Consider the following 23420-nt stretch of genomic DNA (forward strand, 5'->3'; position numbering starts at 1 on the left):
TTGGGTCCATGTTGGTTCTGGCAAAAGTACCACACGCACGCACGCGCCGTCTGCTCGCCTGATCTGGGTCCGTGGGCTTGGCTTAAGGCTATAGGCTATAGGGCTTGGGCTTGGTTTGGTGGTCCACCAAACTCTAAATATATTCTTTTACAGACCCAGGGTTTGGTGTGGCTATTGTAGGATTATTATACACATGTGTATAATATGTTTGTAACTCCTGCTATATTGCAGAGGTTAATGGTGCATTAGTGACCAGCTTGAAGGCTGGAGGCTCCTCCTCTCTCCCCTATACATGTATAAATTGAGACCCTCCTGTCAAGTCTCAACACAGAAATTTTTGCTTCCATTTTTACAAGTCAGTTTGCCAGAAAGTTCCTACAGTGAGAGAGTGCTGCCACGGTTTTTGTTCAATAAGGTAGACAGAGAGTGCTTCTGCCATAGCTGGTTTTTTGACCGTCGTATCCTAGGAGACAAACGTCGGAATTCCTCAAGCACTCGATCGTGAGGCGGAGAAAATCTGTTTTAAAGAAACTGCTACCGTGTAGGCTTCGGTTTGCTTTCTTTACCATTTTATTGTATTGGGTATTTCTGTTGTAATTTAGTTGTAATTCTTAGCATGTATTCTTGGTTTATAATTTTGATTTATTCGTGAATCTAATTGTTTAATTTCACAATTTGGGCAATAACTCCAATTTGAAGAAACAAATATGGACATAACTTTTCTTTGCGACTATGTGAGACTTTATGGACTACACAGGAATGATATCATCTTCAATAGAGCTCAATCTAGTCGGATTGATGTTGTGGATTTGATCAAGATCAGAGAAGTTTTTTAGGTATTCGATCAAACAAATGAATCCAGTTTGTTCTTGTTGAATGGTTTTTTATCAATAGAAAATATGGTATATAAAACAACTATTATTGCCAATATCCAAAGCATAAGTAATTAGTACATATGTTTGTAACATTACATACTAGTACATGATTAACATTTGAATAACAAAGCTTTACGGTAAATATCTAGCATGGACAAGCATTGAATGTATAGTTTATATTTCATTACGTGATATGTAATAGTGGATGGACATCAAAAAATAAAGCTATGCCACTCCCACTATCTAAAAATGTCGCTGTTGAGGTTGAAGCATCATCCAAAGCCTCAGTCAAATCAGTTGTATTGTATTCAACTTCTTCATAGTGTTAGTGAATGGTTGAACTTTCTTGTGACATTCTAATTCCTTCCAACTCAACTGCTATATCTTTCATTGTAGGCCTCTTCTTCCCATTCAAGTTTAGGCATCTTTTTGCGAGGTGAGCAACAACAATCATCTCTTCTGTCCGACCGTCCTTGACAATCTGTGGATCAAGAATCTCTAGTAGACAATTTTCCTCCATTGATTCCATAAAATGTGTGACTAAACTCCTACTTTCTTCGGATTTAGTGGAAGAGATTGGGTTTTGCCTAGTTAAAAGCTCAACAATAACAACTTCGAAACTATAAACATCATTTTTATCAGTAAATTGGCTCGATTGAAAGTGCTCTAGATCCAAGTACCCAAATGTCCCCTATACTAAATGAGTATTATCAACATCAATTGATTTTGAAGTTCCAAAGTTAGAAACTTTTGCTTTGTATTTATCATCTAGGAGTATGTTGGTTGACTTCATGTCTCGATGATAGATGGGTATGGAAGCTGCACAATGCAAGTAGGAAAGAGCTTCGGCAACTTTTGTGGCAATCCGAAAGCGCATTTCCCATGAAAGTGAGATTCCTCATTTGGATCATGAATATGTTGAGAGAGTGTTCCATTTTGAATGAACTCATATATTAGCATAGGAACGCCCGTCTCTAAATAACAACCTAAGAGCTTGACTATATTCCTATGGACAATTTGTGAAAGAATGACGACTTCATTGATGAATTCCTCAACTTGTCCCTCGTCGACAACCTTAGACTTTTTAACAGCTATGATTCTTGCATCTGACAACATGCCTTTGTAAACAGTACCTGTTGGAAAAAGAATTGAAAGTAAGTGGTTGATTAACAAATTTAGAAAAATAAACAATAAAGATATCTTATTCAAATTAGAGAAAACAAAAATCATAAATTTTGCTGCAAATCAAATATGGATTTATGAAATAGCATAACTACTTAATTATGGTTAAATTAATTAGGAAAGATTGTAGTTGATTTTTCAATAAAAATATTATGATAAATATTGACTAATATGCGCGCTCACCATGCTACATACAAGTCCAATACACGTGTCTGTATGTATATGTAAATATATTATACGAGTGTTGTGCTGACTTTTGGCATAAAAAAAATTATAGTGCCCTCATATTCTTGACCCTTATCCAACCCAAAGAAGGATCCATGTATAAAAGGTCTCAAGATGTTTGATAATAAATCAAAGCAAAATAAGAAATTAGTAGTAAGCTTTAGATAATGAAAGGATAACAAAATTGTACCTTGGCCTCCTTGGCCGAGAATATGATCTTCATGGTAATGATCGGTGGCTTTCTCCAACTCCTTCAAATTAAACAATTTGATTTTTTCATTGCCATCAACTGAAGATAGCTTGTGTTGTAGCAAGAAACCACCATTTTGCTTGAAGCAATTTCCTTGCATTTCTTGTTATTTCTTTTCTTCATTACTTTGTACAGCCACCAAGAAGCAATAAGTAAAAACAATAATCCTGCTGATCCAGCACAAACACCTGTAGAGAACTCAACTCCAGAATCAATATATATATATATATATATATATAGAACCAAAATTAAAAAATTAATATTTGAATCTCAAGTCTAGCAAAAATTTTAATTATTTTTTAATTTTATAAAGTCATGTGTAATTCAAATGAAATGGATGGTATATATATTCAAAGTTGATGTTGTGTGGACATACTCAAAATGCATCAACTCTATACACTTTATTTTTCTGAGTACTAACAAATTTACTAAAAATCTATCCTTACATTAAAAAATAACAATAAAAATGGACATTTTTTTTCGTAAACATAACTTATATTGAATTATTTGGACACAAAATTTGAAACAAAGAAAAAAAAAAGAGAGCTGATTTTAAACTCTATCAAGATTATGGTTGTCAAAAGCAATTGTATATAATATTTATTTTGTTAAAACAATAACATTAATTTATTAGAATTATTTATTTGTTTGTGATTTAAAAATTTTAAATTAAAGAAGTTATTAAAAATGAATGATAAATAATGATAAGAGTAATTTTTTTAACATAAATTTTAATCAAGTTTTTAAATCATTACTCCAATCAATATTTCTAATTTTAAAAAATCATTAAAAAGGAATGTTAAATATTGATAAGAGTACCTTTTTTTTTTAAACATAAATTTTAATCAAGTTTTTAAATCAGTAATGACTTAAAAGCAGAAAGGAAAAGGCAGAGTAATACTGTAATAGAATTATCAGGCAGATCCATACGGGACTTTGTTCTTACTTTAATTGAGCTCTTCGTTAGTGAACAATGGGATTGATCCCCGAATTAGTTGGTCCACCAGGTTGGATACTGAGTTATCAAGAAAAAAAAAATACTATAATAGGACTAGAGGATAAGCGACTTATTTGGTGCAATTTTTTGAAAGCTGAAAATTGATATTTAAAAATCCAAATAGGCATGTCTCCTTCTTCCGAAGTCGAAATTAGATCAATTTTGTATCTAAACCGAAGCCTCGGAACTAAACTTTCTAAGAGAGTGCTTCTGCCGTAGCTGGTTTTTTGACCGTCATATCCTGGGAGACAGAAGCCGGAATTCCTCAAGAACTCGACCCGTAAGGCAGTGAAAATCTGTTTTAAGGAAACTGCTACCATGCAGGCTTCGGTTTACTTTCTTTACCATTTTTTTGTATTGGGTATTTCTGTTGTAATTTAGTTATAATTCTCAACATGTGTTCTTGGTATATAATTTTGATTTGTTCGTGAATCTAATTGTTTAATTTCACAATTTGGACAATAACTCCAATTTGGAGAAACAAATATGGACAAAACTTTTTTTTGCGACTATGTGAGACTTTATGGACTACACAAGAATGATATCATCTTCAATAGAGCTCTATCTAGTTGGATTGATGTTGTGGATTTGACCAAGATCAGAGAAACTTTTTGGGTGTTCGATTAATGAAATGAATCTAGTTTGTTCTAGGTGAATGAATTTATCAATATGAATTATGGTATAGAAAACTACTATTATTGCCAATCCAATGCATAAGTTATTAGTACAAATTTGTAACATTACAAACTAGTACATAATTAACATTTGAATAACAAAGCATTATGGTAAATATCTAGCATGGACAAGCATTGCATGTATAGTTTAGACTTCACTACTTGGTATGCAATAATGGTTGGATATCGAATGATAAAGTTGTACCACTCCCACTATCTAAGAATGTCCATGTTGAGGTTGAAGCAATGTCCCAAGCCTCAGTCAAATCAGTTGTATTGTATTCAACTTCTTCATAGTGTTGATGGATGGTTGGACCTCCTTGTGACATTCTAATTCCTTCCAACTCAACTGATACATCTTTCATTGTAGGCCTCTTCTTCCCATTCAAGTTTAGGCATCTTCTTGCAAGGTGAGCAACATCAATCATCTCTTCTCTCCGATCCTCCTTCAAAATCTGTGGATCAAGAATCTCAAGTAGATGATTTTCCTCAATTGATTCCATGAAATGCGTGACTAAACTCCTACTTTCTTGAGATCTAGTGGATGAGATTGGTTTTAGCCCAGTTAAAAGCTCAACAATAACAACTCCAAAACTGTAAACATCACTTTTATCGATAAATTGGCTTGATTGGAAGTACTCTGGATCCAAGTACCCAAATGTCCCCTGTACTAGAGTGGTCAAGTGAGTTTGATCGACGGCGACCGATCTTGAAGTTCCAAAGTGAGAAACATTTGCCTTGTGTGTTTCATCCAACATGATGTTGGTGGACTTAATGTCTCGATGATAGATGGGTATGGACGCTGCATAGTGTAAGTAGGAAAGAGCTCCTATAACTTCTATAGCAATTCGAACACGCATCTCCCATGATAATGGGAACTCCTCATTTGCTTCATGAATATGCTAAAAGAGTGTTCCATTTGGGATGAACTCATATACTAGTAGAGGAATGTCTGTCGCTAAACAACAATCCAAGAGCTTGACAATATTTCTATGGTTAATTTGTGAAAGAATGACGACCTCATTGATGAATTGCTCAACTTTTCCTTCGTCGACAACCTTGGACCTTTAACAGGGATGATTTTTCCATCTAACAACATGCCTTCGTAAACAGTACCTTGGCCTCCTTGGCCAAGGATACGATCCTCGTTGTAATGATCAGTGGTATGATCCTCATTGTAATGATCAGTGGCTTTCTGCAACTCCTCTGAATTAAACAGCTTGGTTTTTTCAACACTGCCATCACTTGAAGACACTTCTTGTTGTAGCAAGAAACCACCATTCCACTTAAAGAATTTTTCCTTGTGTTTCATGTCATTTCTTTTCTTTATTACTTTGGTTAACCACCAAATAGCAACAAGTAAAAGCAATAATCCTCCTGATCCAGCACAAACACCTATAGAGAATTCAACTAAATTATCAATATAGAAGTACAGATTACTTTAATTGAAGATTTAGAAGCACATATGGTGGTTGAATTGATAGAAACAAAGAAATCGTGAGGTTACCATCAAATCAGTGCCCGTGCATAATTATTCAGTAGTTATGGATAACAATAAATTATTATTTACTTAAACTCTAAATCAATGACATAGTAGGAAAATTTGATGAGTGTGACAATAGCGACTTACCTTTGGAGGCAAGGAATGTTAGCATAATTTATCATTTTTATTTATTGGGTTAAAAATATAATATAAATAATAAAGTTATCGATGTCTCTAATAGTTTGAGTTTTTAGATGAGTTCATGATTAATAATTCAATATGGTATCGGAGTACATAATAAATTATGTGTCTGAACCTCACTGCTTATCCAATAATTAAAAAATATTTGCACGTGTTTGGCTTGCTATTACTTAACTTTTAGATGAATTGATAGTTAACAATTTAATATACGGGAACATCTCATAGGCAATATCATAAGATATTAAGGAATTATTTAACAATTTTTCGTGCCAAACTTCTGCATCAATAAATGTTTTGTTGATTGGTTAATCTCTTCCATTTGTTTCTTTTTCCATTCAAAGGCTAAAAAGGTTGTTTTACTAGTCTATTGTTTGGTAAAAAAAAAAACCATTTGTTATGAAAGTGGATTATTTTTGTTCAATTAAATGTTGGGGAGAAATAACATAGGTGATCATTTAACAAAAATTTAAAAAAGTTAAAGATTAAATTAACATGATGAAAATATCAAAGAATAAAATAAAAATAAAATATATATTTTGATGACTCACAATATATTTAATTCAAATTTATTTTATGATTGAATATTATTGATATTTTAAATTCAAATAATTATTAAAAAATTTATATAATAGTTCATATTTATGGAGTTAAGTTGATAGATTTGATTTAAATATTTATTTGAGTCCAAAAAATTGATTTTATAGCCATAACCCATGTAGCAAATTTTAGGAAAAATTACTGAAACATCTCTCTCTAACTTTGAGTAGTAGAAGAGGTCCAATATATTTTTTCTTATTAGTTAAGGTCTATCAATAATATTGTTATGGTAGTTAGGGTCCTTCATACTAGAAAATTTTTCTTCATACGGAGAAATTTTTATGAAGATCTAAAATTTCTCTGTAAAGAGCTGAATATTTTGTAAAAATGTTAAAAGATCCCAATTACAATAAAACTATTGCATGTCATTAATCTTATAAAATTTTAATATCAGAAACCTTAAACTAAAAATCGCCAAATTTCAACACTCTCAAATTCTTTTTATTTTTTATTTTTTTGATTTGTGCAACAAAATGAAAAATCTAATAACAAGGGTTTAAGAATAGCCTCAAGCCTTTTTAGCATTCATTTAGCCCCCCAACCAAATTATCTTCACCCGAATAGTGCCATGTCATTGTAATCAATAAGTAGTCAACCAAAAACATAAAATGTAATGCTAGGGATACGAAATAAATGACCAAATGTTTCACATGGATGTGGGGTTCGCAATTTTGTGGACCCCATACCCATGTGAGACATTTGATAATTTCTTTGGTAAAAAATTTGAGACCTATACCATTTTCCAAACATAAAAGGCAGTAACTCTTCTAAACACTTCTAAGGAAAATGAGCTTACCAATGATAATAATTTTTGATTTGTTGCACCAAGGAAGCCAAGGAACTTCTGAGCACCCGACTGCATACAATTGCAATAAATTCTATGAGATAAAAAAAATGCAGTTACCAACCAAAAAACAAAGTGAAATAATTTTTTATACATTGAAAATTATATTGACACAATTTAAATATTAGAGATCAAAATTACACAAGACTCATACTAAAAACCAAAAATCTAATTAACCCCATTTTTTTCTTCTCGATGTGTGTGTAAAAGAGCAAGGTTACCAACCAATCTTGTTTATAATTTTATTTTTCAACACAATATTAGTGTAATGTGCCTCCCATTAATGTATAATTTTATTGGAGTGCTGACAACTAGACTGATAGTAACACATAATATAGTACAAATAAATGGTTATTATAGTAGGATTGTGATTCTATCTATAGATATCCATTATATATTTGAAATAACTACATCAATTGATTTTTTCTTAATTTAAAACAAAAATAACTTTACATTAAAAGCAATGGGTATGTAAGCTAGCTTGGTCTGATAAGAGCATCAGCATCAAACTAGCTAAAATCATTTTTTAGCTAAATTAGTGATATTGTTCATAAAAAATGGACGTGCATCAGTCTCGCTACCGTTCATCGCTAATTTACGAGTGCTACAGTACCTCACTACCACAAATGAGCATCACCATGTAGACACCCCATTTTTGACCGTCCTCAAGACTTGGACGTCACCGTTTGAACACCCGGTGATCATCCATGTTTGGGTTCGTTTGGAGTTCCCGGAGGTCTCGGCTACGCGCCTTGCCTCAGGATCTCTGAACTCGACTGTTTAGTGTCTGATTTTGCACCAAACACTTGTGTTTTGCCTTGGAGGGGCAGGGAATTCCTTGTGAGGCATCCCCACACATCACCGGCCATGGCCAGAGGCCACCAGCTGGTGTCTTGATGCCATCGGCAATGTATATTGCCGGTCGGCATTCTTTGTTGCCGGTCGGCACTCCATTTTGTCAAAATGGCAATTTTGAGCAGCCGACTACTGTTCATCTGCTTTTGTAGATATTTTAATATAGCTGTATGGCATTTTGTTCCCCTCCATACACGTGTATGGAGGGATGGACTTCTTGTTAGCTTACCTTGTAAGCTTTACAAGATTGTCTCCTCTATAAGAGGAGCCCTCCCCTCTTGGCTTTAGGGTTAGACATTTTAGAGACAAAAAATACAGAGGAGAGCTCTGGTTCTAGGGTTAGTATAGTTGTAGCTATTCTATCTCTCTTTTTCTCTCTTGAGTGTTCTAGGTGCATTTGTTCTTAGTATTGCACACAAACACCCACCATTACACCTTCTCTTGACTATTGAGGTTCTAAGGGATTCTTTTCAAAGTTTTGGAGCTGGTTTGGAGCTTAAGGAGCTGCTGGAGCTCCATTTGTGAAGGGGGTCTTCAAGGGTAAGAAACTAGTCCCTTTTTACCCCATTTTTGCATCCTATTTTTGCCTATCTTAGAACTGTTTTTGAGCTTAGTGTATAATACAAAAAAGTTCTATTTTTAGGCCCTCTAAATAGTTTGTTTAGAGTGTTTTGTGGTTTGAGGTTGTTTGACCCCTCCTAAGCCTTGTAAGGCTCCATTTTGTGCTATTTTGTGTAAGCTCTGAGACCTTGGTGTTTGGGCCTCATCACCACTGAAATCTTGAGGGATTTCAGAGGTGAGGATGGTGCCTTGAGGTCCCAAGAAGGAGAGGGCCACCCCCTCTCCTTGTTGTCCTTGAAATGGACCATTTTTGGCCTCTTGAGGGAGCACCTAGCTAAGCTTCTTGTTGACCATGCCTTGGCTATTTTTTGTGCTTATTATGTCATAATATGCTTCTGTTTTTAATTGGTTTTGGTACACCATGCATGCTTAGCATACCTACCTTGTAATGCCATGTTTAGGCCTTAACATGCCTTAGGTTGTAAACCATTGTTCAAGCATGTTTTAGGTTTAGCTTTGTGAAGCTTTTGTGCTTATTTTTCCATGTTTGAGGTCTGTCCTTAGTCATTTTGGTCGGCCATGACATGTTTAGTATAGCCCCTTTGCATTTTGGCTTGTTGGCCTTGAGTATGTGAAGGTATAGCATGCATTACTTGCTTTGTTTTAATGGTTTGGCACCATTTATAGCATCATTTCAGTCCCCTTAGCATGCTTGTATGTTTGCCTTGGATGCCCCTTTGATGCCTTATGAGCTTGTGTGGTATGCTCCTTGAAAGTGCATTTGTGCATGCTTTTGAATTCAAGCCATTTAGATGCCATCTAAGTGGTCTTTTGGGCTTTGTTTTATGTGCTAAAACTTTATTTTTGGTCATTTAAGTCTTACCATGTGTGGTCATATCAAGTGTAGTTCAATACTTCATTAGCTTGCCTTGAATGCTTGGGCCATTTGTTGCATGTTTAGCCTATCTTGTTTGCTTGGTTTGGCACAATGTTCTTGCATGATTTTCAATGCTTACTTTGCATGCCATTAGTCCATGTTATGCCTCTTTCAAGTGTGCTTGAGAGTTGCCCTTTTGTGCTTGAGTGTTAGCCATTTAACATGTGCATGTGTGTATGTGTGTTTAGTTCTCTATTTTGGGCATTTTGGCCACTGTTTTGGGCCTAATTAGAGCTGCCTAAATCATGCTTAAGTCCATCCTTTGCTTGCTTGCATGCTTACCTTGCATGTTTGTTTGCATGCTTGCATGTACATCTTGCATTCCCATGTTGCATCCTTAGCTTACATGCCTAGGTTGCATTGCATCTAGCATGCATGTCTTGTTCCTTGATCTAGTGATAGGAATTGGGCTTTAGTTTGTTGGTTTGCATTGCATTTGACATCAAAGTGTGCACACTTGGTCCCTTGGGCCATCACGCATGGAAATGCGCGATTGATGGTCCAAGAACCAAGGACCATGTCCCTTTGAGTCACTAACATGATAAGGGACATGATTGGTGCATATATGGCTTGAATTGCATTGCCATGCAAAGTCCTGTCCTCTGCTGCTGTCAAACAGGTTCTGCAGGCACTTTCTGCCGATCGACTGCATGGAGTGCCGGCCGGCAACCCATTGATGGCTGATGGATGCATTCACAGCCGGTGATCACATATGTAGACACCCCATTTTTGACCGTCCTCAAGACTTGGACGTCACCGTTTGAACGCTCGGTGATTATCCATGTTTGTGTTCGTTTGGAGTTCCCGGAGGTCTCGGCTCGCGCGCCTTGTCTCAGGATCTCCGAACTCGACTGTTTAGTGTCTGGTTTTGCACCAAACACTTGTGTTTTACCTTGGAAGGGCAGGGTAGGGCTTGTGGACCATCCCCACCCATCACCGGCAGTGGCTAGAGGCCACCGGCTGGTTTTTGCTGCCACCGGCAATGTTTATTGCCGGCCGGCACTATTTGTTGCCGGTCAGCACTTTTTAGTGCCGGCCGGCACTATTTTTGGCCAAGATGGCATTTTTGGCCGGCCGATTACTGTGCATCTGCTTTTGCAGATATTTTAAGACAGCTGTCTTGCTTTTGCTCCCCTCCATACACGTGTATGGAGGGATCTCCCTCTTATGAAGCTTGTCTTGTAAGCTTTACAAGACAAGAAGTGCCATATAGAGAGAGTGGGGTCTCTTGGCTTGAAGAGGTTAGAGAGTTAAGATATTTTGAGAGCTTAGACAGCCATTGTTGAGCTCTGGTTCTAGTGTTAGGGTTAGATATACACTCTATCTCTCTTTCCTTCTCTTTAGTGCTCTAGGTGTTTTGTGTCTTACTATTGCACACAAACACCTAGTGTTTCACCTTCCTCTTGGAACTGAGGTTCTAAGGGACTGATTTTGAAGTTTTGGTGTTGGATTCAAGCCAAAGGAGGCCATTGGAGCACCATTTGTGAAGGGGTCTTCAAGGGTGAGAACCTAGTCTCATTTTTCCCCATTTTTGCATTGATTTTCTACCTATCTTAAATTCATTTTTGAGCTTAGTGTATAATACAAACAATTTCTGTTTTTTAGTCCTCTTGATTGTTTATTAAGAGTATTTTGTGGTTTGGGTAAGTTTGAACACCCTTAGGCCTTAAAAGGCCTCATTTTGTGCCCTTTTGTGCTAGCTCCGGGATTTTGGTGTTGGGGTCTCTTCACCACTGAAATCTTGAGGGATTTCAGTGGTGAAGGTGATGCCTTGAAGTCCCAAGAAGGAGAGGGCCACCCCCTCTCCTTGTTGTCCTTGAAAAGGGCATGTTTTGGCCTCTTGAGAGAGCATTATGTTTGAGGGTGTATTGACCATGACTTGGCTGTTTTTTATGCTTAATATGTCATGTTATGCCTCTGTTTTTACTTGGTTTTGGTACTCCATGCATGCTTAGCATAGTTGCCTTGTAATGCCATGTTATTGCCTCAATGTGCCTTAGGTTGTTAGCCTTTGTTGGAGCATGTTTTAGGCTTAGTCTTGTGAAGATTTTGTGCATGTTTTGCCATGTTCTAGGTCTGTCCTAGGTTGTTTGGGTCGAATTTGGCATGCATCATATAGCCCCTTTGCATTCCGGCTTGTTGGCCTTAAGTATGTGAATGTATAGCATGCCATCCTTGCATTGTTTTGGTGATTTGGGACCATCTACCATGCCATTTCAGACCTTATTGTATGCTTGAGAGCTCGCATTTGATGTCCCTTTAATGTCTTGTAAGGTTGTCATCTCATGCTCTATGTTTTGGTGATTATACATGCCTTTGTTCTTGAGTCATTTGGATGCCATCTAAGTGGTCCTTAGGCCTTGTATTAATGTCCCAAAACTCTGTTTTTGGTCAATGAGTTCATGCCATGTTTGGTCTTGCTAAGTGTAGTTCAATACTCTATTGGTTTGCTTTGAGCATTTGGGCCATTTGTTACATGCTTGGCTTGATTTATTGCTTGGTTTGGTACCATGTCTTAGCATGATTTCAATGCTTATGTTGCATGCTAATTAGTCCATGATTCCTCCTTTCAAATGTGTTTGAGGGTTGTCCAATTTGTGCCTAAGTGTTGGCCTTTCAACATGTGTATGTGTGCATGTGTATTTGGTCCCTCATTATAGCACTTTGGCCTTTGTTTTAGGCCTTATTGGAGTTGCCTAAAATCATGCTTTAGACCACCTTTGCATTGGTTAGCATTGCTTCATGTTTGTTTGCATGCTTGCATAAGTTTGTTGCCATGCCATGTTGCATCCTTAGCTTGTGTGCCTAGGTTGCATTACTTCTTGCATGCATGCCTTGTTCCTTGAATTGGTGATAGGAATTGGGCCTTGTTTGTTTGATTTGGTTTGCATGCATTTGAAATCAAAGTTGCATACTTGGTTCTTTGGGCCATAATGCATGGAAATGCGTGATTGGTGGTCCGAGAATCGAGGCACATGCCCCTTTGAGTCATTATCATGATAAGGGACATGGTTAGTGCATATATGCCTTGAATTGTGCTGCCATGCTTTGCCTTGCCCTCTGTTGCTGTCATTTGCAGATTCTGCAGGAACACTCTGCTGACCGGCAGTGTAAGGTGCCGACCGGCAACAATTCCTCTGCCGACAGCTTCATTTTGTGCCGATGGCCACACACCACTGCCGGTGGTAATTCCACTCAGCCGGTGGCACTCCCCAGTGTCCAGGGATGCAGTCCTGAGGTTTTGACAGCCTCCAGAGGAGTGAAGGAAGGAAAACAGAGGCAGCCTATGCATGGCGGCGCGTTCCTCGAGGCGATTTTCCTGTTTTTCTTAGTTTAAGTTATTTTGCTTAGTTGATTAGGCAATTTGTAATATTAATTAGCTTGCGTAGTTAATTAATTTGTAATATTTATTTGGTCCCTCCGAGTGAGGGTAAATATGTAATAAGTGTGCGTAGGTGGTGTGTATGTCTTCCAACCCCACTTCTTTCTTCCCTTTTATTTACCTGCTTATGATGGTAGATTAGGGCACATTTATTTTAGCATACCTTATGCTATGCATGTGTGCATCCATGCATTCGTATTGCATGCATTAGGCTCGGTACATCACGCTAACTGCATTTGTACTTCAATTCAAAAATTGAATATGTGATAGTTGATCGCATTTCATATGCCATGCTTAGATTAGCCGAGCCTATCTAATTGCATCCTGTATGTGTTGCATTAGGCAATTTAGCATGAACTAGGACACGCATGTTTTGCTAACTAGTTTACTGTTTTGGCATGGAGTACGATGTAAGTATTTATGCTTTAGCATCTCGCATGTGTGTAAATGTTAACATGATAGTATGCTTGCCATGCGGCTAAATGCTTATGTGTTAAACTGTTTGAATGCCTGTGGGTGAAGGTTGGATTGTTTGAGTTGGAAAAACTCATTGAAATCCGTGTTTTAGCCTACTTGCGAGTAGCAAATTCCAAAGCATTTTCAAAACAAACGGATATGCAATGTTTCTTTCCAAATTAGGCAATCTAGTCTATACTTGTTTGCTGCGCGCATAACATAGTAATTCTAGGCTAATAAATGGAATAAGAACACATAACGTTTTCAAAATCGGATATCATGGTTAGTAGAGGCCGGTCTTCGGACCGGGCGAAAGGGGGTGCTCATAGCTGACCTTCCCCGATCGTACCCAAGCTCCCGAGCCGAGACAACTCCGGTGATGACGGACATGTGGCCTTCGGCACCGAGTCAGGGTTTCCTAAATTTCCCCATTTTAAAAATATTTAGGTGGCGACTCTGTATCTGGCAAAGCAGTCCATGTTTGACACTACTTTTTCAAAAATCTGTTTCTCAAAACGATTTGCCAGATTTGGACTCTTTGGTTCAGATTAAGAACCGCGACAACAAAAATCGCGAGTTCGAACTGTAGCAGCGAGGTCCCCCTCCGCGGGCGCGTTTACAACATACCACTGCCGGTGGATATTCTACTCAGCCGGTGGTGTCTCCCAGTGTCCAGGGAAGCAATTCTGAGACTTTGACAGTCTTTAGAGGAGTATAGCAGGGAAAACAGAGGCAACTCATGTATGACAGTGTACTTCCGAGCAGAACCGAACATGCATCGCATTGGGCTCTTTTCCCGAGGCGGCTTATCTGTTTTTCCTTCCTAGCTTAGTTAATTTGTTAACTAATTAGGTAATTTGTAATAATTAATTAGCTAGGATAATTAATTCATTATTCGAACTGTACTATTCTTTCGATCCCTCCGAGCGAGGGTAAACTTGTAATAAGTGTGGGTGAGTGTGTGCATGTCTTCCAACCCCCATTTCTTTCTCCTTTTTACTCACCTGCTTTGATGATTAGTAATAGGACATGTTTAATTTAGCATACCTTATGCTATGCATGCGTGCATCATTCATCAGTATTGCATGCACCGGGCTCGGCGCATCATGCTAACTGCATTAGTATTTCAAATCTAACCTGAATACATGCTACTTGTGCATTTTCACATGCCATGTTTAGGTTAGCCGAGCCTATTCTAATTGCATCCTGTATGTGTTGCATTAGCCAATTTGACATGAACTAGGACCATGCATGCTGGCTAACTAGTTTATTGTTTTGGCTCGGAGTACTCGGTAAGCATTTATGCTTTAGCATATCGCATGCGTGTGAATGCTATCATAACAGCATGCTTATCATGTGGCTAGATGCTTATGTGATAAACTGTTTGAATGCCTGTGGGTGAAGGTTGGGTTGTCTGAGTTGGAAAAACTCGTTGAAATCCGTATTTTAGCCTACTTGCGAGTAGCAAATTCCAAAGTGTTTTTTTCAAGACAAACGGATATGCAATGCTTATTTCCAAATTAGGCAATCTAGTCTATACTTGTTTGCTGTGCGCATAACGTAGTAATTCTAGGCTAATAATCGGGATAAGAACACATAACGTTTTCAAAATCGGATATCACGGTTAGTAGAGGCCGGTCTTCGGACCGGGCGAGAGGGGGTGCTCATAGCTGACCTTCCCCAATCGTACCCAAGCTCCCGAGCCGAGGCAACTTTGGTGATGACGGACACGTGGCCTTTGGCACCGAGTCAGGGTTTCCTAAATTCCCTCATTTTAAAATATTTAGGTAGCGACTCTGTATCTGGCAAAGCAGTCCATGTTTGGCACTTCTTTTCAAAAATCTGTTTCTCAAAACGATTTGCCAGATTTGGACTCTTTGGTTCAGACTTAGAACCGTGACACAAATCGAGTCCGAACTGTAGCGAGGGCCCCCCTCGCGGGCGCGTCTACACACCACAACACGGAGATTAGTGTTACCGGATGTCTGCTTGCAAGTCCAGTCGGTCAACCAGTTAACGACCAATTTTTTTTTTTTTTTTTTAAAGAATTATTTGGTTGGTAACTATCAATTTAATAAAAAAAGAAAGAATAACAAACACAATAAAAAAATAATATTTTAATAAAGTTAATTTATAATAAAGAGTTTGATGCAGTAGGTACTAAAGATGTGACTAGCTAAAATAGTAAAATAGCTTTTTTAGCTATAATTTGACTAAAAATTTGAAGAGACTGATGCGGATGCTCTAAGGTGGCAAACCAATATTGGTCCGTATGACAGAGTCGTGATCAATGTTGGTTAAGAGCCCCTACTATAAGGTTGACATATTGAAAGTGCAATGACTCGGATTCTAATTTGTACTGGATTGGTGTAAATTAGTACTCGTCACCTTAAAACTTGTATGGTTGTTGGACTCGTGGCATTGATGGGTTGGAAAGTGAACTCAAAATATTATAATTGACGATCCTTGGGGGATGTTTGGAACCTTGATTGAAGCCTTAACAAGGTATTTCGGCAAGATTAGATCAAAAGCCCCAAATTTGAGTTTTCATTTTTGACCAACCTTTACTCTTTATCCCTTTTCTCCTTCCATACTTTGAATTTTAATGTAAGGATGGAACCATTGGAAAGCTTGTTTCCGGGGCTTCGATTTGAACACAAGAACGACCTCAAACGGAGTCCGAACGAGAGAGTCATACCTGTTTGAATTCTTGGTACCTCTGTTGGTTTTCTATAGGGTCGACACCAGTCTGGGAAGGGTCGACCCTTTTCTATTGCAGAATTTCTGTGTTAGTTGCTGAAAATTAGGGTCGACTCCCTCCTGTCTAAGGGTCAACCCCTCATTGCCTGTGCTAGATTGTCTTTTCTACCTAAACGGTCGACACATCCGCCCGAAGGGTTAACCCCTGCATGTTATTTCCAGAATTTTTGGGTCCGAATGGGCCCTACGTTTGGGGGTTTTGGGCTTATTCTTTGCAATGACCTCAGGGTTACTTTTCTACTACTATAAATAGACCCAACACTCTTCTCTCTCATGATTTTCTCCTCCTTTTTCCTCTCAAACTGTGAGTCTCTCGCCTCTCTCTAAACTCAACTTTTTCCCACTTAAATAGCTAGATCTACTCATCTAGAAGCATTTTCTTGCCTAGGTCCCTTGAGAAAGGTTGGAGAGCGTGTCAAGGGCTTTCTTTAATCCACGGACTTCAAGATTTCATCAACTTTGGGTTTCTCCGAGTTTTCTTTTCATTTCTTTGAGGTAGGGATACTTTTATCCTAGTATTTCTTTATTTTGAAGAGATTTTGTGGTATTGTTGTGACTTATAAGCTAATTTGAGGATCTTGTTGGATAAAACCCATGCTTTACACAAATAAATCATTTTGCTTGACTTTTGCTTGAAATTTCTTAACTCTTTTGCTAAAAACATATATATAAATGTTGTTAAAACCCATATCTATGATGAAGGATAGAAACCCCCAAATTTGGTAAAACCCTAACTTTTCAATTTGAATAGAAAACACTAAATTGAGTGGAATTTCCTTTGATTCATGGAACATTATGAACAATCAAGAGATGAAAGATGTGGATGTTGATATGGTAAAGGAATTGTGACTTGAATGTTATTATTCTTTGAATATTATGTGGTGTTTCATCTATTGTGATGATGGATGTTTGTTGATGGAATTAAAATGTGATGGAATTGTTAATTGTGCATGAGTCCGGGTAAGAGTCAGTTTTGAAAAATGTGGTGCTGTGTTGGTACCCGCACGGGGAGTTTAAAAGGTGCCCAAATGCCCTGTCTAGGCTTATCGCTGGACGAATGTGGGAAAAATGTTTTTGGGTGTCCACACAGTCCTGTTGTATAATAGCCGGCGAAAGTGGAAAAACTGATGGTTTTCTTGGGTGCCCACTTCCTGCCGTATAACAGCCAACAAATGTGGGAGATGGTTTTTGAAACTAAAGCAACTTGTGTTGGACTCTTACGTGGGACTCATGGTTTGTTTTCCATTGATGTGATTGTTTAACTGTTGTGCTGTAAAGGTGCGAAATGTAATGGTCCATGCTTAATCGTTATGTATTTACATAATCAATGAAGATTACATGTGTTCATAACTACTTATTATGTTTTGTCTCAAGGGTGCCATAAATTTATTCGAATGATTTAATACTTGGTTAAATGTATTCCTACTGGGCATATAGCTCACCCCTATTCTATTTTTCAGGAAATAATGTTGTACAACTACAGTGGTGACTTGAAGTAAGCGGTTTTGGGATTGACAATTGAGAATATTTTGTTGTAATGACTTAGAGTTTTGTATTAGGGCTGTTAGACTTATCTTGTTGTTGTCTTGTACACCCATGGGGTTCTTCTATTGTAATTGTCATCTTGTTGTAGAACATGGAGTTGGGTGCAAGGTTTTAAGGACATGTAAATAGAGAAGTTGTAAATTTTAATTTTTAGTTTAGTGAAAAGGATGGCTTTGGGATGTATTGTTATATTGGTTGCGATGGATTCATGTATGAAATAGCGGGGCGTTACAAATTGGTATCAGAGCATTAGGTTCGAATACCTTAGGCTCGTGGGAAGTGACTTTCGTCACAATGGGATTCCTAGGCTAGGATGGGATGTTTACGTGCCTTGTGTGCCTTATGTATATATGTGGTTATATGTGTATGGGGTTAACTTATGAGATATGGCTTTTATCTGTTGCACTCATCGAGATCCTTTTGGAAAGGCATCTGATCAATGCTTTTTCCACTTGGAGGCCCTTGATTGCCATGGGACTGGCTAGTATCTTAGGAGGGTAGCCTGTATATTCTTTATGTGATTGCATGATTATGTGGATGGTCTTATGTAAAAGTAGATATTTGTGTAAATGCTTGTTTGGATGGTGTGTAGAGCATGAAAATCATGAGTGGGAACCTTGGTGTGTCACATGGGTTAGGTGTTAGCATTGGTGGTGAGTTGGCATAGGTTTGCCCTGGTGGTGGTTGACATGTCTTGAGAGGTAGTAATACTTTTGAATCCTTTGTGGCAGTGTGAGTGGTTATGGCACGGTAGGGATTATAGTGGTGCACAAAGAATTTTTTTTAGAAAATGAGTTAAATGTAGAATTTTGAGGTAAATTAGACTGTGGAGAATAAATGAAAAAGGTTGTAATTGTGGTGTTGAATCTCTGGTAATGGAGATGGTGACTTGAGGGTTGGTGATTTGTTATTAACGATTGAGATATTGAGTGCTAGAATTGGTTGCTCTCTAGAAATTATGGTCTAGTTCATAAGTAATTGGTCTTGATGCTTGATTATTGGAGTGCTTGAGTGGTGTAGTTATTATATCAGGGGTCGTGATGGCATAATAAATGTTCTTAGAAGAAGCTCTTGGAGTTAACTTGGGAGGCTATTATGGTTCAATAGAGCGTGTGACTAAAGTGTGTTGGATTGATCGGTGAAGTCGGATCGGTGTGTCCTTATGCAAATCTGTGCCTGATGGTTTGAGAATCATTGATGTTAATTCTTTGGTGGTTGCTTTTGACTATGAGATAAAAGTTTCGTAATGGCTAAAGGTGTACGTAAGTATTTCGATTGGGTTTAGAAGTGTTTGTGATGACATAGCTTCTAATATTGAGGTAAATACAAACTTTTGGTGCCTGTATCTCATCTATGAGGTTGAGTTATGTTAAGTTAGTCACTAGTTGGGATGCGAATGTGGAGATTTCCTCAAGTAAGGGTTATCTTAAATTTTCTTTTAGGAGTTTAAGTTTTTGACTTAGTTATCCGTTATACTGTGGACGTGGAGGAAATTTTAGGGTACTAGTGGGTCGGTATAGTGTTACCATTGTGCTTGGTTTTGTGTTTACCCCATCTTGAATGTTTGGAGTTAGCTCCGATTCAAGGGTACTAGGTTTCCCTTGGTAAAAGAGGACGATATATTCCTTACCTTTGGTTTTAATTAAGAGCATCTGTTGGTGATGGTATTTTGTATCTCTCTTAGTTGGACTAGTGTGGAGGATGTTTTTGTTGTTGTTTTTAGTTTGAAACTTATTCTTGGGTGACTTGGATGTGCCTTACTCTTGTGGGAATGTTAGCGGTGTCTTCAAAATGAATGGTTGGAATATGCCTCGCGATCATTACTTTTGGAAATCTTATTTAGGAATGGTTTGACTATTGGCTTCAGGCAGACTTTTGAGGTTGAATATGACAGTGTGATGGTTGGTTGATAAATAAATAAAATAAATTAAATTTGTGAAGTGCCTACTTGATAGGAGATAGGAATTGTTAATTGGCCTAATGGATTGTATCGTTGCTTAGTGCTATGTGGTGGTGTTATCGGGTTATTGCTTAGTATAGGTTGGGCATTGTGAATCACCGTAGTACTAGTGTAGTGTTGTGTGCTAATTTTGGGATAGGCTCCATGGTGTGTTGGGTTTAAGGAGTAGGTGTTGATGTGAGTTAGCTCGTCGACTTGGGGTGTTGAAGTATGGTTTAGTTGTATACCTAGTCGTGAAAGAGCCCATAATGAACTTAGAACATATTATTGGAAGTTTTTGGTGAACACCACATAGGAGTAAAACTAGTTAAGTTTATGTTGATAGGTTGTGGAGGTTATTGGTAGTTATTGGTGGTAAGTTTATTAACTGTCATGTAGAAAGGAGTTGGTGGGTGAGTATTCTTCGTGAAAATTGTGATTGGTCCACTGCTAGTGATTGGTGTTAATTCTTAGAATCACTTTACTTAAAGGATAGAAATGGTGAATATGAGAAGTATACGTGAGTATTTTGGGTTAAGTTTGGTGTGTGTGACGACGGTGCTTTCATGCAATTGAAATGAGAGTTATTTTGCAGCCCTTACCCTTTAGTTAAAAATAAAATAAAATAAATAAAATAAAATAAAATAAAAATAAGAAGAAAGAAAGAAGAAAAAGGGGGTTTCGTACCCTTGGAGTAAGAGCTGTGAACTCCTTATATTGATCCTTTGTTTTGCTATAAGAGTGGTGAGATAGTGTGTTGTTGGTAGGTTGATCGAATACGATTATTGGGTTTACTTTGGATGTATTTGACCTTTAGTGGTAAGTGGTTTTCTTAATTAGAAGATATAGTTATGCCTACTAGAGAGTGATCCCTTATTTTAACTTTATTCCATTAACGCTTTGTGATGGTGTCATCTTATAAGAAGTTATTAGGTGGACTCCTTGTCAGGAAATAAAATGGTGCGAAGTGCCGTTGTAATTTGGTTGGTTATGGAAATTATGTCGGAGTGACTATTATTGACCTGCAAATTTTGTAAAGTGAATGAGTATTTGCTGGTGTATCCTTTCATCTTGAGTTGTATAGGCTTTTAATGAAAGGTTTGATATAATGGTTGATGTTATTGTTTTGTGACTAGAGCAATTATGAAAAGTATATTTTAATTTCATTGGGTAAGTCGCGGTGAATGACCTTCTGAGTTAAACTATTTTCAAGGGTGGAGCAGCTGTAGTAATGAATGGATTGAAGTACTGAAAGTACGATCTTGTTAGAATTTTGTATTAGAGGCATAATACCATCATTAACGGTGTGAATGTTTGTTATGGAGTAAGTCTGCATTACAGAAGGCTTTGAATTTGGGTTTGACCTCCTAGGACATTACAATCTTAGTATGGTGTGGAGCCGTATTTTAATTTTGGAAGTGAATACCATGGCATTGACTTTAGGGAATGTAGTGTGTTGTGTAAGCATAGGTAGATGATTTTTTCTTACGTGGTGTGTTGGTTATTATTGTGGCATTAAGAGAGATTGGCAGGGAGTCACCTCAGAACGTATTTAAATTTTAGAAATGAGGTGGGTGAATGGGAATTGATTGTTTGATGAGCATGTGTGTCATCCAAGGGAGTGACAAGTTATGATAACAGCTTGGTACTTGTTTTAACTGATTATGCGTGAACCCCAAAATGGGGTTGGCTGTGAAGAATGTGATGCAAATATAGAATAAATAAAGAGTAATTGGTTGATTATGGTAGAGGTTGTAAATGTGATGTGACTTCCCCAAACTCATGATGTTTAGTCTATTTGCGTTGTTATTGTTTAAATAACTATATTGAGATTGTGGCATCACTATGGTGATGGGATTATTGATTAGGTGACGGTTGAGAGTCACTAGTCGGAATATGCTAAAAAAACTGAGTTGGGAACGGAGTTCTCCCATTGAGCACGATCTAGTTTTTACCGAAATTGGGAAAATATTATGATGGACAAACCAGCTAGAAAATGTGAAACACTTATGAACAATGCATATTGAGTTTTATGGTATGTATGATTCTTAATAACCTTAACATAAATAAATATGTCTTTTTTTAAAACTCAGTACTTTTACAAATCATTCGTATGTATTAGAAACATTTGCATATAAAGTCTTTTACCATTAATGATCTCTTTTAAAATGTAAAGGTCATAAAATATATTTCCGGATGTTCTTTTTCTTTTTAATTATCAAATATTTTAAAATCACAAGTGCGCAATAATAAGGCATAATTCCAGTTGTGTGGCAAGCACGAGGTTTAAGGTGCTTGGTTTCATTAAATTGTGTTTGTTGAAGGCTATGGTTGCCGGATAAAACATTTATTAAAATCTTTTCTTCTCATGAAAGGGATCAAGGACTTGGGTTGTAATGTGAGATAATTGTTTGGAAATTTATTGCCAAGAGATCGATAGTTTTCTTAGGGTGTGAATATAAGGTGAAAGCTCAGTCTCCTAAGGTTCTACATTGTTAGGCAACTGAAAATTATTTTCTTGAGGTTAAGTTTGTTTGAGATACGACTGTAGGGTATGTTAGTAAAGCCTTTACTTGACTTCTTGTTTCAGAGAATTGATGAATTCTTGTGGCTTGTTAAGGATAATCATGTGAATGAGTTGAAAAAGAGGTTCACCACTTTAATCATTTGGGTATTATTAGAATATAAGTGGAGGACTGAAATATGGAAGTTTTTTTTAGTCTTTGAGTTAGATTTTTGGCATGATGAATGTAAACCAATTGGGAGTTGTTTCTTGTCCAACTCGTGAAATTCATTACATTGGGAAACTCTTCTAGAGACTTGTGATAGAGTAGAGATTGTTCATGATTAGTTGGAGTAAGTGTCAATTTTGGAATCCATTCCATTTTGGTTGTTCGAAACTCTGATTCTTGAATTGTCTAATTTTAGGGACAAAATTTCCTAAGGTGGGGAGTTTGTAATGACTCGGATTCTAATTTGTATTGGATTGGTGTAAATTAGTACCCGTCACCTTAAAACTTGTATGGTTGTCGGACTCGTGGCATTGATGGGTTGGAAAGTGAAATCTAAATATTATAATTGATGATCCTTGGGGGATGTTTGGAATCTTGACTGAAGCCTTAACAAGGTATTTAGGCAAGATTAGATCAAAAGTCCCAAATTTGAGTTTTCATTTTTGACCAACCTTTACTCTTTATCCCTTTTTCTCCTTCCATACTTTGAATTTGAATGTTAGGCTGGAACCATTGGAAAGCTTGTTTCGGGGGCTTCAATTTGGACACAAGAACGACCTAAAACGGAGTCCGAATGAGAGAGTTATACCTGTTTGAATTCTTGGTACCTCTACTAGTTTTCAATAGGGTCGACACCAGTCTGGGAAGGGTCGACCCTCTTATATTGTAGAATTTCTGTATTAGTTGCTGGAAATTAGGGTCGACCCCCTCCTGTCTAAGGGTCGACCCCCCCTTGCTTGTGCCAGATTGTCTTTTCTACCTAAAGGGTTGACACATCTGCCCGAAGGGTCAACCCCTGCATGTTATTTCCAGAATTTTTGGGTCCGAATGAGCCCTACTTTTGGGGGTTTTGGGTTTATTCTTTGCAATGACCTCAGGGCTACTTTTCTACTACTATAAATAGACCCAACACTCTTCTCTCTCA

At 37.4% G+C, this 23420-nt stretch overlaps 1 protein-coding gene and 2 pseudogenes across 1 annotated transcript in view; all 3 read right to left on the reverse strand.

The window, feature by feature from the left end:
* Positions 1-23420, reverse strand: part of LOC114281333 (wall-associated receptor kinase-like 1) — a 60992-nt gene that overhangs the window by 32323 nt on the left and 5249 nt on the right. The window contains exon 4 of the mRNA XM_082888753.1: positions 7281-7362. Coding sequence (XP_082744879.1) covers positions 7281-7362 — 82 coding nt within the window. The remainder of the gene's footprint in view (positions 1-7280; positions 7363-23420) is intronic.
* LOC114285837 (wall-associated receptor kinase-like 1 pseudogene) lies at positions 1164-3877 on the reverse strand (annotated as a pseudogene).
* LOC114285836 (wall-associated receptor kinase-like 1 pseudogene) lies at positions 4362-5858 on the reverse strand (annotated as a pseudogene).

This window comes from Camellia sinensis, chromosome 9 (assembly GCF_055761805.1).
Source record: "Camellia sinensis isolate YWXY chromosome 9, ASM5576180v1, whole genome shotgun sequence".
NCBI classification, from domain to species: domain Eukaryota; kingdom Viridiplantae; phylum Streptophyta; class Magnoliopsida; order Ericales; family Theaceae; genus Camellia; species Camellia sinensis.